The 13,543-nt window shown below is 39.6% G+C and overlaps 1 protein-coding gene across 11 annotated transcripts in view; it reads left to right on the top strand.

The window, feature by feature from the left end:
* The window catches only part of FBXL2 (F-box and leucine rich repeat protein 2), an 86,938-nt gene that overhangs the window by 11,890 nt on the left and 61,505 nt on the right, over positions 1 to 13,543 (top strand). For 9 of the 11 annotated variants that reach the window (XR_010946909.1, XR_010946910.1, XM_067753627.1 and 6 more), the window contains exon 2: positions 5,003 to 5,064. The exons of 1 other annotated variant lie outside the window; for it this stretch is intronic. Coding sequence is in view for 7 of the 10 variants with exons in the window: in XM_067753627.1 (XP_067609728.1) it covers positions 5,003 to 5,064 (62 nt within the window). In the remaining 3 variants the exon portion in view is untranslated. Of the gene's footprint in view, positions 1 to 5,002; positions 5,065 to 5,209; positions 5,298 to 13,543 lie in introns of those variants that run through there. One more of the 11 variants, XM_067753638.1, reaches the window with a different exon arrangement.

Genomic DNA, 13,543 nt, shown 5'->3' on the forward strand with positions numbered 1-13,543 from the left:
TCTAGGTATTTTTGATTTCCTCTTTGATTTCTCTAATGATCCATTGGTGGTTTAGTAGCATATTGTTTAGCCTCCATGTGTTTGTGTTTTTTGCATTTTTTTCCTTGTAGTTGATTTCTAGTCTCATAGCGTTGTGGTTGGAAAAGATACTTGATATTATTTCAGTTTTCTTAAATTTACTGAGGCTTGTTTTGAAGCCTAACATGTGATCTATCCTGGAGAATGTTCCATGTGCACTTGAAAAGAATGTGTATTCTGCTGCTTCTGGATGGAATGCTTTTTATGTATCAGTTAAGTCCATCTCGTCTAATGTGTCACTTCAGGCCAGTGTTTCCTTATTGATTTTCTATCTAGATGATCTGTTCATTGATGTAAGTGAGGTGTTAAATTCCTCTACTATTATGTTACTGTTGATTTCTCCTTTTATGTCCGTTAATATTTGCCTTATATATTGAGGTGCTCCTGTGTTGGGTGCATATATATTTACAATTGTTCTGTCTTCTTCTTGGATTGATCCCTTGATCTTTGTAACAGTCTTTATTTTAAAGTATGTTTTATCTGATAAAAGTATTGCTATTCTGGCTTTTTTTTGATTTCCATTTGCATGGAATACCTTTTCCATCCCCTCACTTTCAGTCTTTTTTGTCTTTAGATCTGAAGTGAGTCTCTTGTAGGCAGCATATAAATGGGTCTTGTTTTTGTATCCATTGAGCCACGCTGTGTCTTTTGATTGGAACATATAGTCTGTTTACAGTTAAGGTAATTATTGATATGTATGTTCTTGTTGCCGTTTTGATGGTTGTTTGGGGTTTGTTTTGTCTTTTTCTTCTTCTTTTGTTCTTCTCTTGTGATTTGACTATTTTTAGTGTTATATTTGAATTCCTTTTTTTGTGTGTATATCTATTTTTGATTTTTGTTTTGTGGTTACCATGAGATTTTTATATAGCAATCTATATATATGTGATTAAGTTGCTGATCTCTTACTTTCAAATGCGTTTTAATAACCCTGTCTTTGTACTCTTCTCCCCTCACGATTACTGTTTTTATATTATATCTTTTGTCTAATTGTTTCATGTATCCCTTAACTGCTTAAGTGATTTTGATAGTTATTTTACTACCTTCGTCTTTTAACCTTCCTACTCACTTTATGCGTGGATGATTCCCTACCTTTACTGTGTGTTGGCCTTTACTGATGAGCTTTTTCATTTCATAATTTTCATGTTTCTCATTGTGGCCTTTTCTTTTTTCACCAGGAGAAGTTCCTTTAATATTTATTGTAAAGCTGATTTGATGATGCTGAACTCTTTTAGCTTTTGCTTGTTTGTAAAGTTTTTGATCTTTCTATCAAATCTGAACGAGAGGCTTGCTGGGTAGAGTATTTCTTGGTTGTAGGTTGCAAGTTCTTCCCTTTCATCATTTAAAATATATCATGCCACTCCCTTCTGGCCTGCAGGGTTTCTGCTGAAAAATCAGCTGATAGGCTTATGGGAGTTCCCTTGGATGTTATTTGTTGCTTTTCCCTTGCTGCTTTTAAGATTCTCTCTTTAATTTTTTTGTCATTTTAATTACAGTGTGTCTTGGTGTGTTACTCTTTGGGTTAATCTTGTATGGAACTCTCTGCCCTTCCTGGACTTGGATGACCGTTTCCTTTTCCAGGTTAGGGAAGTTTTCACCTGTTAATTCTTCAAATATGTTCTCAGCTCCTATTTATCTCTCTTCTCCTTCTGGGACCCCTATAATGTGAATATTTGTGCACTTGATATTGTCCCAAAGGGCTCTTAAACTGTCCTCATTTCTGTTTGTTCTTTTTCCTTTTTTCTGTTTAATGGCAGTGATTTCTACTACTCCATCTCTCAACTTGCTGATCCATTTTTCTGTATCATTTAGTCTACTGTAGATTCCTTCTAGTATATTTTTTATTTCAGTTATTGTGTTCTTCATCTTTCTCTTGTTTTTTATGTTTTCTCTTTGTTAAAAACTTTTAACTTCTTACTCTGTGCATCCATTCTTGTCCTGAGTTCTTTGATCATCTTTATGATCATTACCCTGGACTCTTTCTTGGGTAGATTGCGTGTCTCCACTTCACTAAGTTCTTATTCTAGGGTTTTATCTTGTTCCTTCATTTAGAACATGTTCTTCTGTCACCTCATTTTGCCTAAGTTGCTGGGGTTTTTTTTTTTTTTTTTGCGGTACACAGACCTCTCACTGTTGTGGCCTCTCCCGTTGAGGAGCACAGGCTCCGGACACGCAGGCTCAGCGGCCATGGTTCACGGGCCCAGCTGCTTTTTGGCATGTGGGATCTTCCCGGACCGGGGCACGAACCCATGTCCCTTGCATCGGCAGGCGGACTCTCAACCACTGTGCCATCAGGGAAGCCCCGCTGTTTGTATTTTTATGTATCTGGTGGGTTAATTATGTTTCCTGACCTTGGAGAAGTATTCTTCTGTAGGAGATGTGTTATGCACCCTAGCAGTGCAGTCCCCTATCATGGCCAAACTGTATGTTCTAGCAGTGCCCCCTATGAGGGCTGCATGTTTCCTTCTGTTGTGGCAGGCTGACTATGTGGACAGTCTGGTAGCCTTGGTTGGCCCCTACTCCGGTTGGTTGCCAGGCCATGCTTTGGCCGTGTTTTGGGAGGCTGTTGGCTACTGGTTGGTGGAGCCTAGTCACGAGGCAGCTGACTGCTGTACCCCAGGGGGCCCTGGGGCTAGTCCTGGCTCACTGGTGGGTGGAATCAGGGTCCAGAAAACTTTGGGGCTGTTGCCCACCTACTGATGGGTGAAGCCAGGTCTTGGGATTAATGCCGGACTACTAGCAGTCACAGTTGGGTCCTGGAGTCTGGCTGTAGTGCCCAGGGATCACAGAGCTGGTGTCAGATAACTGGTGTGTGGGGGTGGGGGGTGGGGGCGTTTCCTGACACAGTTGAGTATGGGGTCCAGGGTGTTGGGAAGCTTGTTTTGGCCTGCTAGTGGGAAGGATTGGGGCCCAGCTGGTCCCAGGGTAGGGTCTGGCCTGCTGTGGGCAGGCTGGGTCTGCAGGCTGTGGGATTGTGCCTTTCTTACGTATGGTGCCTGCCCCCTGGTGGGTGAGACTCATCCAATGGCTAGAGCAGCCTTCTGGGAGGGCAGGGCTGGTGCCTGCACATTGATGGGTGGAGCTGGGTCCTAGCCCTCTGGTGGGCAGGGCCATGTTCAGAGGCAGGTGTGGGCTCAGGAAGTTTTAGGCAGCCTGTCTGCTGATAGGTGGGGTTGTGTCCCCATCCAATTAGTTGCTTTGCCTGAGGCATCCCAGCACTGGTGCCTACAGGCCGTTGGATGGGCCAGGTCTTGGTGCTAATGAGCTAGAGGGAGGGTTCCACAGTGGTGCCTGGCAGCACCATTGTCCACGCAGTAGAAGGAGCTCCCAAGATTGGCTGCTGCCAGTGTCTGTGTCCCTAGGGTGAGCCACAGCTCCCCCCCACCTTCCTCCAAGGATACTCTCCTAGACCAGTAGGTAGGTCTGGCCCAGGCTCCTATCAAATTACTGCTTTTGCCCTGGGTTCTAGAACATGTCAGATTTTGTGTGCACCTTTTAAGAGCCAGGTCTCTGTTTCCCCCAGTCCTTTGAGCCTCCCAAAGTTAAGCCCTGCTGACCTTCAAAGCCAAATGCTCTGGGGGCTTGTCTTCTTGGTGCTTGACTCCTGGGCTGCAGAGCCTGATGTGGGGCTTAGAACTCTCACTCCTGTGGGAGAACCTCTGCAATATAATGATTCTCCAGTTTGTCGGTTGCCCACCCCGTGGTATGGGACATGATTATATTGAGAGTCTGCCTCTCCTACCCATCTTGTTGTGGTTCCTCCTTTAATTGTAGAAGATCTTTTTCTGGTAGATTCTGGTCTTTTTCATTGATGGTTGTTCTGCAAATAGTTGTGATTTTGGTATGCTCGTGAGAGGAGGTGAGCTCAGTGTCTTTCTACTCTGCTATCTTGGCCAGTCTCTCCCTTTCTCTGTCAATTTTTTCTTTTCAGAGAAACATCTCTTAGTTTCATTGATCCTTGTAAATTAATTATTTTTTTATGCACAGTATTTGGTGTGAAATAACAAATTATGAGACATGGAGAGAAACAAAGAAATGTGACCCATGGTCAGGAGAAGAGCTAAGAGAAACAGTCAGTGATGGTCCAGATGTTGAACAGTTGGAATGGATGAACAGTTAGAAAATTTTAGCAGGAAGATGGAAGACTATAAAAAGACTGAACTGGGAATGCTAGAAGTGAAAGTATGACTCAGACATTAAATATTCATTTGATGGGCCTAATAGCAGACTGGACATAGCTGGCAAACCCCAAGCAGAATAAGTACAAAGCTGAGGAACATTTCTAACTTAACGCTATTAAATCTTCCAATTCATGAACATGGGATGTGTTTCAGTTTATTCAAGCCTTCTTTAATTTCTCACAACAGTGTTTAGTGTAAGTTTTCAATATATAATGTCAGGCACTTCTTTAGTTAAATGTATTCCTAAGTTGTTTTTTGTTTCAGTTTTTTTTTGGCTGTGTTGGGTCTTTGTTGCTGCACGCAGGCTTTCACTAGTTGTGGTGTGCAATCTTCTCATTGCAGTGGCTTCTCTTGTTGTGAGGCACAGGCTCTAGGTGCGCGAGCTTTGGTAGTTGTGGCACACGGGCTCAGTAGTTTCTGCATGCGGGCCCTAGAGCACACAGGCTTCAGTAGTTGTAATGCATGGGCTCAGTAGTTGCGGTGTGCGGGCTCTAGGGTGCGCGGGCTTCAGTAATTGTGGCGCGTGGGGCCAGTAGTTGCGGCTCTTGGGCTCTAGAGCACAGGTTCAGTAGATGTGGCTAACGGGCTTAGTTGCTCCACAGCATGTGGGATCTCTCAAGACCAGGGATCGAACTCATTGTCCCCTGTATTGGCAGGTGGATTCTTAAGCACTGCGCCACCAGGGAAGCCCCTTTTTTTTTTGATTGAGGAACATTTTAATAATATCCCCTTTTTTTTTTCTGTAGGTTTTCTCAAATAATGATGAAGGCCTTATTAACAAAAAGTTACCCAAAGAACTTCTTTTGAGGTAAGTGTAGATAAACTTTAAAGATTTCAGATATGATTCAGTCATCAAGTTCCAAGACAATCTTCTTTCTCACTATGAGTCCATAGCTTAGAAAAACAGACAGAATTAGCCTAACTGACTTTTTGTTTTTGTTTTATAGAATGCTGTTCAGCTTGTTGTTAAATTTTACTTGGTCTAATCCAGAATGTACTAAGTATGTACGTAGCATTGGTCTGGATTCTTTTTGTAATGTGGTAAGTATTGTAATAATCCTCAGTAGGTGCCACTGTTTGGGTATTAGTAGGTTATCTCAATGTAGTCAGTAACACGAGGAGAGATTATTAAGGTTGTGAGCTCCTGAAGTCATAGACATTTAGATGTTTTTCTGATCAATAATTACACTATATGTTCTTACTGAGCACTTAAAATGCTATCAGCCCAAATATTGATGTTTTTATTCACTTTATGAGAATTATGTGCTAAGTGACACTACCATAGAACAGGCTTTTTGTGCTTTATTTTTTAGCATTACTGAATATACAGTTAATGGTATTTTGCTTGTCGTTTTGGGAAGTAAAGCTATCAGCCAACATTTGTTGAACCTGAGGCACTGCAGTTTCCTTTAGTACTCTGCAAGCATCAAGCAAATCTTATTTAATTTTGGATGTTATATTTTAATTGTTAACAAACAATTAATACACGTACACATGGTAATCTTTGAGTGGCATTTCCCAAACTCTTCATATCACTGATATTTCACAAAACAAAACAAAAAAGCAGGTTTTGTGATCAAGTAAGTATGGGAAAAACTGGGTTAACAAAACCAGTTTCTTTACCACGTAACCTCTCAGAGCCCTAATAGGCTAATATGCATGGTGATGCTCCCAGATGAATAGTTGTGGCATTTCAGATTTACTGACCATGGAACGCTTTTAATATTCCTTGGAAAATGCTGATATATAGTAAGAGATTGAGCAGCTTACTCTGTTCCCTGGCTGTGCTAAATCTCATTTTAACATTTAGGGGATGAGTATGGATGTGTGTTTTGTTTACATGTTGGAGTCCATCATAGAGTTACTCTATAAATGCCATGGATTGCTCACCTTTTCCACCTTGTATGTTAGACTTTTGTTCTTGAGTTAGGAATGGGGTGAAGGCTTAGGGTCTTTGTGGTGGTGATCACATTTTAGGGGCTTCAGGGTGGCATTTCATTAGTCATCAGGTGTTGTTTGACACTGTTGCCGTGAGCTCATTCTACTCAGTTAATAAAGAAGAAAATTAATTCATGGCAGGATCACATGAAAAATACAGCAGTTATGTTTTATTTCAACAAAATAAATATTTGTTTAGTTAAGAGAGAATATTCTTTGGCATTTTAGACCATTTTAAAGTTAAGAAAGTGGTAACAAGGAAGGAATGATATGTTTATCACATAAACCCAGAGGGTCTTAATCAAGCACCGTAAGTTGTTAGAACCAGCGTGGTTAGGGTGGGCTGGCTGTTACTATGCAGCGGTCGGCGATGCCATCCACACCAGACCACAGAGTGAGTGATGTTTCCCAGAATTGTGCAATGTTTCATTCTTAGTCTGAACATTTTTCTAGCACAGACATCAAACTGTAATGTGAATATGTCATTTTTACCCTGGGGACTCATAACCAGCTTCACACCGACCCACGTTAGTCATTTAACACTGGAGTGTGATTAAACTCCACCCTTCTCCTGAGTACTGCTGCTGTTTTGACTCAAGGGTGCTAACTTAATACTCTTTCCCTTTTGGTAGGGTTAGCTTTTATACTGTACTCAGCCATGGTACTGTTTCTACCTACTGACCAAGAAGGGCCGGTGGGGGGCGGGGCGGGTGTTGGAATTACATCACTTTCCGTGCTAGTGTGATTTCTGAACTGCCGTTTTAGAAGTATTAGTTCTTTTAAACATCCATGATGGACCCAGCTTTCAAAAATCCTGGAGTTATAGTTTTTGAATTATGCTAAGGCTCATACATAGATCATTTTTAAAAAAGAATTGTCATTTGGGAGCAAATGTTCATAGATTTGCATTCCCACTTCTGTTCTAATTTTGGAGTCTGTAAAGGGAATTTAAATTTTAAAGTACTGCCACAACAGGTCTTCTCTGACTCTTCATTCTCAAAACTAACTCTAGCCAGATATTAATTTTTGTTGGTCTTTATATCATTTCTGCCATTTTACTCTCAGACTTTCTATTCTCAATAGTAGCAGCTCTCCCCTTTCCCGGCTACCCTTTTTAAGCAAAATTTTGAAGAAGGGTTTGAGCCAGGTTACCAAAGCAGACATCTTCATCGTTCGTTAATTCCACAACAAAGTGAGTGAGTGCTACAAATTCCCCACCTCATGGAGCTTAAGTGTTGATTGGTTTTGCTAAGATAAATGATGTCTTCATACTTTCGGTCTGTCTTAGGCTTACATTTTTACTTCATATAGTAGACTTCTTTGTGACAGAGCAGACTGTTGTTCCTGTTCTCGTTGAATTCCTATTTACTTTCAGTCTTACTTCATCAATAGGTGTGAATTCTTTGAGTGTACGATAATCTTATTTGCTTGCAGCCAAGGTCACTTTCTCTTCTGCCATTTTTTACTGCATCTGTTACCACCCTCTTAAATTCTCTGCTAGCTTCCATTACTGGTCATATCAAGTGAAGCTTCAGCTTACCCTCTGGAACCGTTAACAAACCTGGAACTACGTGATTTTTTTATTTTTATTTTTTAATGTTTGTTTGTTTGTTTGTTTATTTATTTATTTTGGCTGATCCTGGTTGTAGTTGTGGCACTCGGGATCTTCGTTGCGGCATGCGGGATCTTTTAGTTGCAGCATGCTGACTTCTTAGTTGTGGTATGCATGTGGGATCTAGTTCCCCAAACAGGGATCGAACCCAGGCCCCCTGCATTGGGAGCGTGGAGTCTTATCCACTGGACCACCAGGGAAGTACCTGGAACTGTGCACTTTTCATCTCTCTATATCACTTTGAATCCACTCAGAAAAAATCTGAGTTTTTTTATCTGATCATCTTATTGCTAGTTTTAAGACTACCCGATATTATTAATTCACAGGTCCCTTCTGCTACCCATTTTTAGTTTGTTACTTAACAAGCTTTTACATTTGCTTTTTCTATCCAGCTTTTACTTATAAATTAAAGATATTCGAGTTCTCCCTCTCTACCTTTCACTCTCCCACAGTTCAACAAATAGCTTGTAATTTTACTGTTCCTAGGGAGTCAGTTATATAATGCTTATAACAATGGGAATATATAGTTTGTTGTAATGTCTATATCTGTTAGTGAGTTGGGTTCTCCTTGCATGTATTTATCCTCGTTGTTATTGTCTGTATTTTGGAGCTAAACTTGCTTGAGATTTCAGCTTTCCCCATTTACTAGTTGTGTGACCTTAAAGTGACTTCACTCTCTGGGCCATAATTTCCCATATCTGTAATAGTAATAGTTCTTACCTTAGGGGGTTGTTGGCTGGCTCTGAGTACCTGGCGTTTAATAAATGTTAAATAAATGTTATCTCTTATTATTATTTTTAAAAAATATTTATTATTTATTTGACTGCGTCAGGTCTTAGTTGCAGCATGCGGAATCTTTCGTTGCGGCACGCGGGCTTCTCTCTAGTGGCGGCACGTGGGCTCTCTAGTTGTGGCACAGGCTCTAGAGTGCACAGGCTCAGTAGTTGCACTGTGTGGGCTCATTAGTTGCAGCACATGGGCTTAGTTGCCCTGCAGCATGGAGGAGCTTAGTTCCCCAACCAGGGATCGAACATGCGTCCCCTGCATTGGAAGGTGGATTCTTAACCACTGGACCACCAGGGAAGTCCCTCTTATTATTATTAATTAATATCAATTTTGGATCTCTGAATACTTAATAAATACTGTTGACAGTGCAGTTGGTTTTAATACAAGCAACTGAAAAAAGCAAGCTGTCCTGATATGGATCTTAACATATGCTACTGATAACAGTCTCAGTAAAATACCTGATTATTAAGTAAGTTAATGTAGCCCGGTGCTTCATTTCATCAACCTACACTAATTCAGTCTCAATGGAAATTGCATACTACCATCTGACATTAAACTGACTACTACTGGAGCTTGAGCAGAATAGTGGTGGTATTATGACAACTGTTAATTATTTTGTATTATAAAAAAGGCAGTCTCTTGGAAGGAAACATTCCTCTTTTGAGAAAAGTCTTATATGAGCAAATATTGGCTCACAACTCAGATTATAAATTTTAATATTAATTTGTTTGACCTTAAGTTTTTACTTCTGTTATGGTTGCTCTCAGGCGCTAGTGATGAAATGAAAATGCATGTAAACTTCATAGGAATAGGGAGTGCTACATGCAGTAAATATTTTAAAACGTTCTGAGAAGACATGGCTTTTGTTAGTAATAAATAATAAACCTCTTATTAGACATATTTTTAAAAACTAAATCACCGTTATCTGTATAATTGTATTTCCTTTTAAAATGCATGTGGGGACTTCCCCAGCGGTCCAGTGGTTAAGACTCCGAGCTTCCAATGCAAGGGGTGCGGTTTCGATCCCTGGTTGGGGAACTAAGATCCCACATGCCGTGTGGCATGTCCAAAAAATAAAAAATAAAACAAAAATGTGGATCCATGACAAAATTAAATCCTGATCATGTTTGTTAGCTTGATGAAGGAAGGTTTGATGGCCTCAAACAGGAGAGGTGAGGCTAATCATTTCGGGCAAATGGAATCAACTACAAAATTACCTATAATTTGGCGGTTTTACTAGTTTGCTAGGGAAAATTATAAAATGAAGAAAAATTACAAGCTATTTGTTGAACTGTGTGAGAGTGAAGGATAGAGAGGGAGAACTCGAATATCTTTTATAAGTGAAAGCAGGATAGAAAAGGCAAATGTAAAACTTGTTAAGTACAAACTAGAAATGGGTAACAGAAGGGATCTGTGAATTAATAATATTGAGTAGTCTTAAAACTAGCAATAAGATGATCAGATGAAAAAAAAACTCATAGATTTTTTCTGAGTGGGTGTTCTTGCCTGCTGGTTGGTTGCAGCACTCCATGGACTTTTTCAAGGACTGGTACCTACACCTCCTGCTGCCTGTGATGCCTTATATATATTCCAAGGCAGCCTAACAGGTAAGATGATCTTTTGGGGGTACATATTACAAATTCATGTTTAAACATCTATGCAGACTTTTCTTTTTTGTTAAAGAGGTTTTTTTGGTTTGTTCATTTTTATTGTTGTTATTTATTTATTTATTTTTACCGTGCATGAGGACCAAATTAATGTGTGTTGAAATCAGATGCAGAAGCTTAAAGGCCCTTCCTCTGTATACTATTATATACTGTTTTAGGGTTGACATCTAAGTCCGAATCATGGCAGAGGCAAATCTTCCTTAGTCTCGGTTGGGGTTATGCTTATACATTAGACCTCTGATGATGCCTTTAGATTTTTAAATGTACATTGAGGTGGCATGAAACACCAGTAGAGCTCCACAGATAGGAAGGATGGATCTAGTACATTCTACTCCAGAGCTTTATCCCTGGAAAGTTATGTTAGAGACCTGTTAGTTTAAAAGCTGTGAATTCAGTAGTTAAAACAGAAAAGATTGGGAAGTTTGATTCTTTGAATAGTAAAATATGGCAAAATATACCATACCAAAGATAAATAGCATAGTAGTAGGTGAAATAATTCGAATACACATTATAAGCAAAGGCTATCTTCTTCAACATACACGCGCGCACACACACACACACACACACATACATCAGTTCTTAAAAATTATTAAGAATGAGGTGGATTAGCTCTTAGAAAAAGTTTGAAGACGGTCTGAACAAAGGAAGAAATACAAATGGCCAATAAATGTATGAAATTCCACTCGCTCCGAGTGGAATTGCTGGGGGTCATAGACTGTACAGGTTTTTAACTTCATCTAGTAATGTTGTTTTTCCAAAGTGGTCTTATCAATTTGCCTTCATACAAACAATGGCTAAGAGACTCGGTTGAGTTGTTCCTTTCAAAAATTTAGTGTTTTTACATGTCTTAAGTATAGAATAGCATCTCATTGTGCTCTTTTTTTTTGCGGTACGTGGGCCTCTCACTGTTGTGGCCATTCCCGTTGCGGAGCACAGGCTCCGGACGCACAGGCTCAGCGGCCATGGCTCACGGGCCCAGCCGCTTCGCGGCATGTGGGATCTTCCCGGACCGGAGCACGAACCCATGTCCCCTGCATTGGCAGGCGGACTCTCAACCACTGCGCCACCAGGGAAGACCCCCTTTCTTGTTTTTAATACTACTGTATCATCTACATCTTTTCATCCAGTTTTTTCAAATAGTGTCTCCATTTAATAATCTTTTTAAGAGGATAATTTGGTGTTTTAATGATTAAAACAAGTATTTTATTCACTGCGATTATTATTGCAACTTTCTATCAATTTCTTTTTTATCTTACTAATTTTGCTTCTCTCCTCCTTAAAACCTTTCCTGTTGCCTTTAGTGTAAATTCCATGTAAATTGTTATGACTTAAATTATTCTCCCAGAACTGTCCACTTATTATCTCTTACTCTATCTCATCTCTCGCTCTTTTCCAACTTCCTTGTAAACTCTGGCAACTCTGAGTTATTTCCAGTCCCTGAAAATGTCATTCCCTAATTTGTTCTCTCCCATGTTCATTCTCCTTCTTGAAAGTGCCAATTTTTTAAAAAATTTATTTTTTATTGAAGTGTAGTTGAATTACAATGTGTTAATTACTGCTGTACAGCAAAGTGATTCAGTTATACATATGTGTACATTCTTTTTCATATTCTTTTCCATTATGGTTTATCACAGGGTATTGAATATAGTTCCCAGTGCTATACAGTAGGACCCTGTTGTTTATCTATCCTATATATAATAATTTGCATCTGCTAATCCCAAACTCCCACTCCATCCCTCCCCTCCCCTCCCCTCCCCTTGGCAACCACAAGTCTGTTCTCTCTGTCCCTGATTCTGTTTCTGTGTCATAGATAGGTTCATTTGTGTCATATTTTAGACTCCACATATGTGACATCATATGGCATTTGTCTTTCTCCTTCTGACTTACTTCCCTTAGTATGATAATCTCTAGTTGCATCCATGTCGTTGCAAATGGCATTATTTCATTCTTTTTTATGGCTGAGTAATATTCCATTGTATATATTGTACCACATCTTCTTTATCCATTCATTTGTTGATGAGCATTTAGGTTGTTTCCATGTCTTGGCAATTGTGAATAGTGCTGCTATGAACATAGGGGTGCATGTATCTTTTTGAATTGTAGTTTTGTCTGAATATATGCCCAGGAGTGGGATTGCTGGATCATATGGTAATTCTGTATTTAGTTTTCTGAGGAACCTCCATACTGTTCTCCATAGTAGCTGCACCAACTTGCATTCCCACCAACAGTGTAGGAGGGTTCCCTTTTCTCCACACCCTCTCCAGCATTTGTTATTTATAGAGAAAGTGCTAATCTTTTGCTCACCCCTTCTTTCACCTAGTTCAACCTAAGACTTTCCCTATGTTTAGGGCCATGTTCTCTCCCTCTTGAGTGTGTATATAGGTTCTCTAAACATGTTATAATTTCTTGTGTTTGTCCTGGATTTTATGTTGCATAACACAGTAAATCTAATCTTTTTTTTAAAAAATTGAGATTATATGTATATATATATATAATTGACGTAGGTGTATGATATAATGATTTGATATTTGTACATACTGCACAGTGATCACCACAGTAAGTCTAGTTAACATCTGTCACTGTACATAGTTACAGAGGTTTTTTTCTTGTGAGGAGAACTTTTAAGATTTACTCCCTTAGCTTTGAAGTATGCAGTACAGTGTTATTACCTATAATCACCATGCTGCATGTTACATCCCCATGACTTATTCATGTTATAACTGGAGGTTTGTACCTTCTGACCCCCTTCACCCATTTTGCCCACCCTCCCACCACCTCTGGCACAGATCTGTTCTCTGTATCTATTAGCTCAGTTTTGTTTTGTTTTTTTATCTAGATTCCACATATAAGTGAGATCATATGGTATTTGTCTCTCTCTCTGTGACTTATTTCACTTAGCATAATACCCTTGAGGTCCATCTGTGTTGTCACAAATGGCAAGAGTTCATTCTTTTTTATGGCTGAATAATTTTCATATATGTATCTGTATCTCACATTTTTTAATTCATTCATCCATTGATAGACACTTAGGTTGCTTCCATATCTTGGCTGTTGTAAATAATGCTACAGTGAACATGATAGTGTGTATCTTTTAGGTTATGTTTTCATTTTCTTCAGATAAATACCCACAAGTGGAATTGCTGGATCATATGGTAGTTCTGTTTTTAAATTTTTGAGGAACTGCCGTACTGTTCTCCATAGTGGCTGCACCAATTTATATTCCCACTGATAGTACCCAAGCGTTCCTTTTTCTCCACATCCTCGCCAATACTTATTTCTTGTCT

The sequence above is a fragment of the Pseudorca crassidens genome, chromosome 10, assembly GCF_039906515.1.
Source record: "Pseudorca crassidens isolate mPseCra1 chromosome 10, mPseCra1.hap1, whole genome shotgun sequence".
NCBI classification, from domain to species: Eukaryota; Metazoa; Chordata; class Mammalia; order Artiodactyla; family Delphinidae; genus Pseudorca; species Pseudorca crassidens.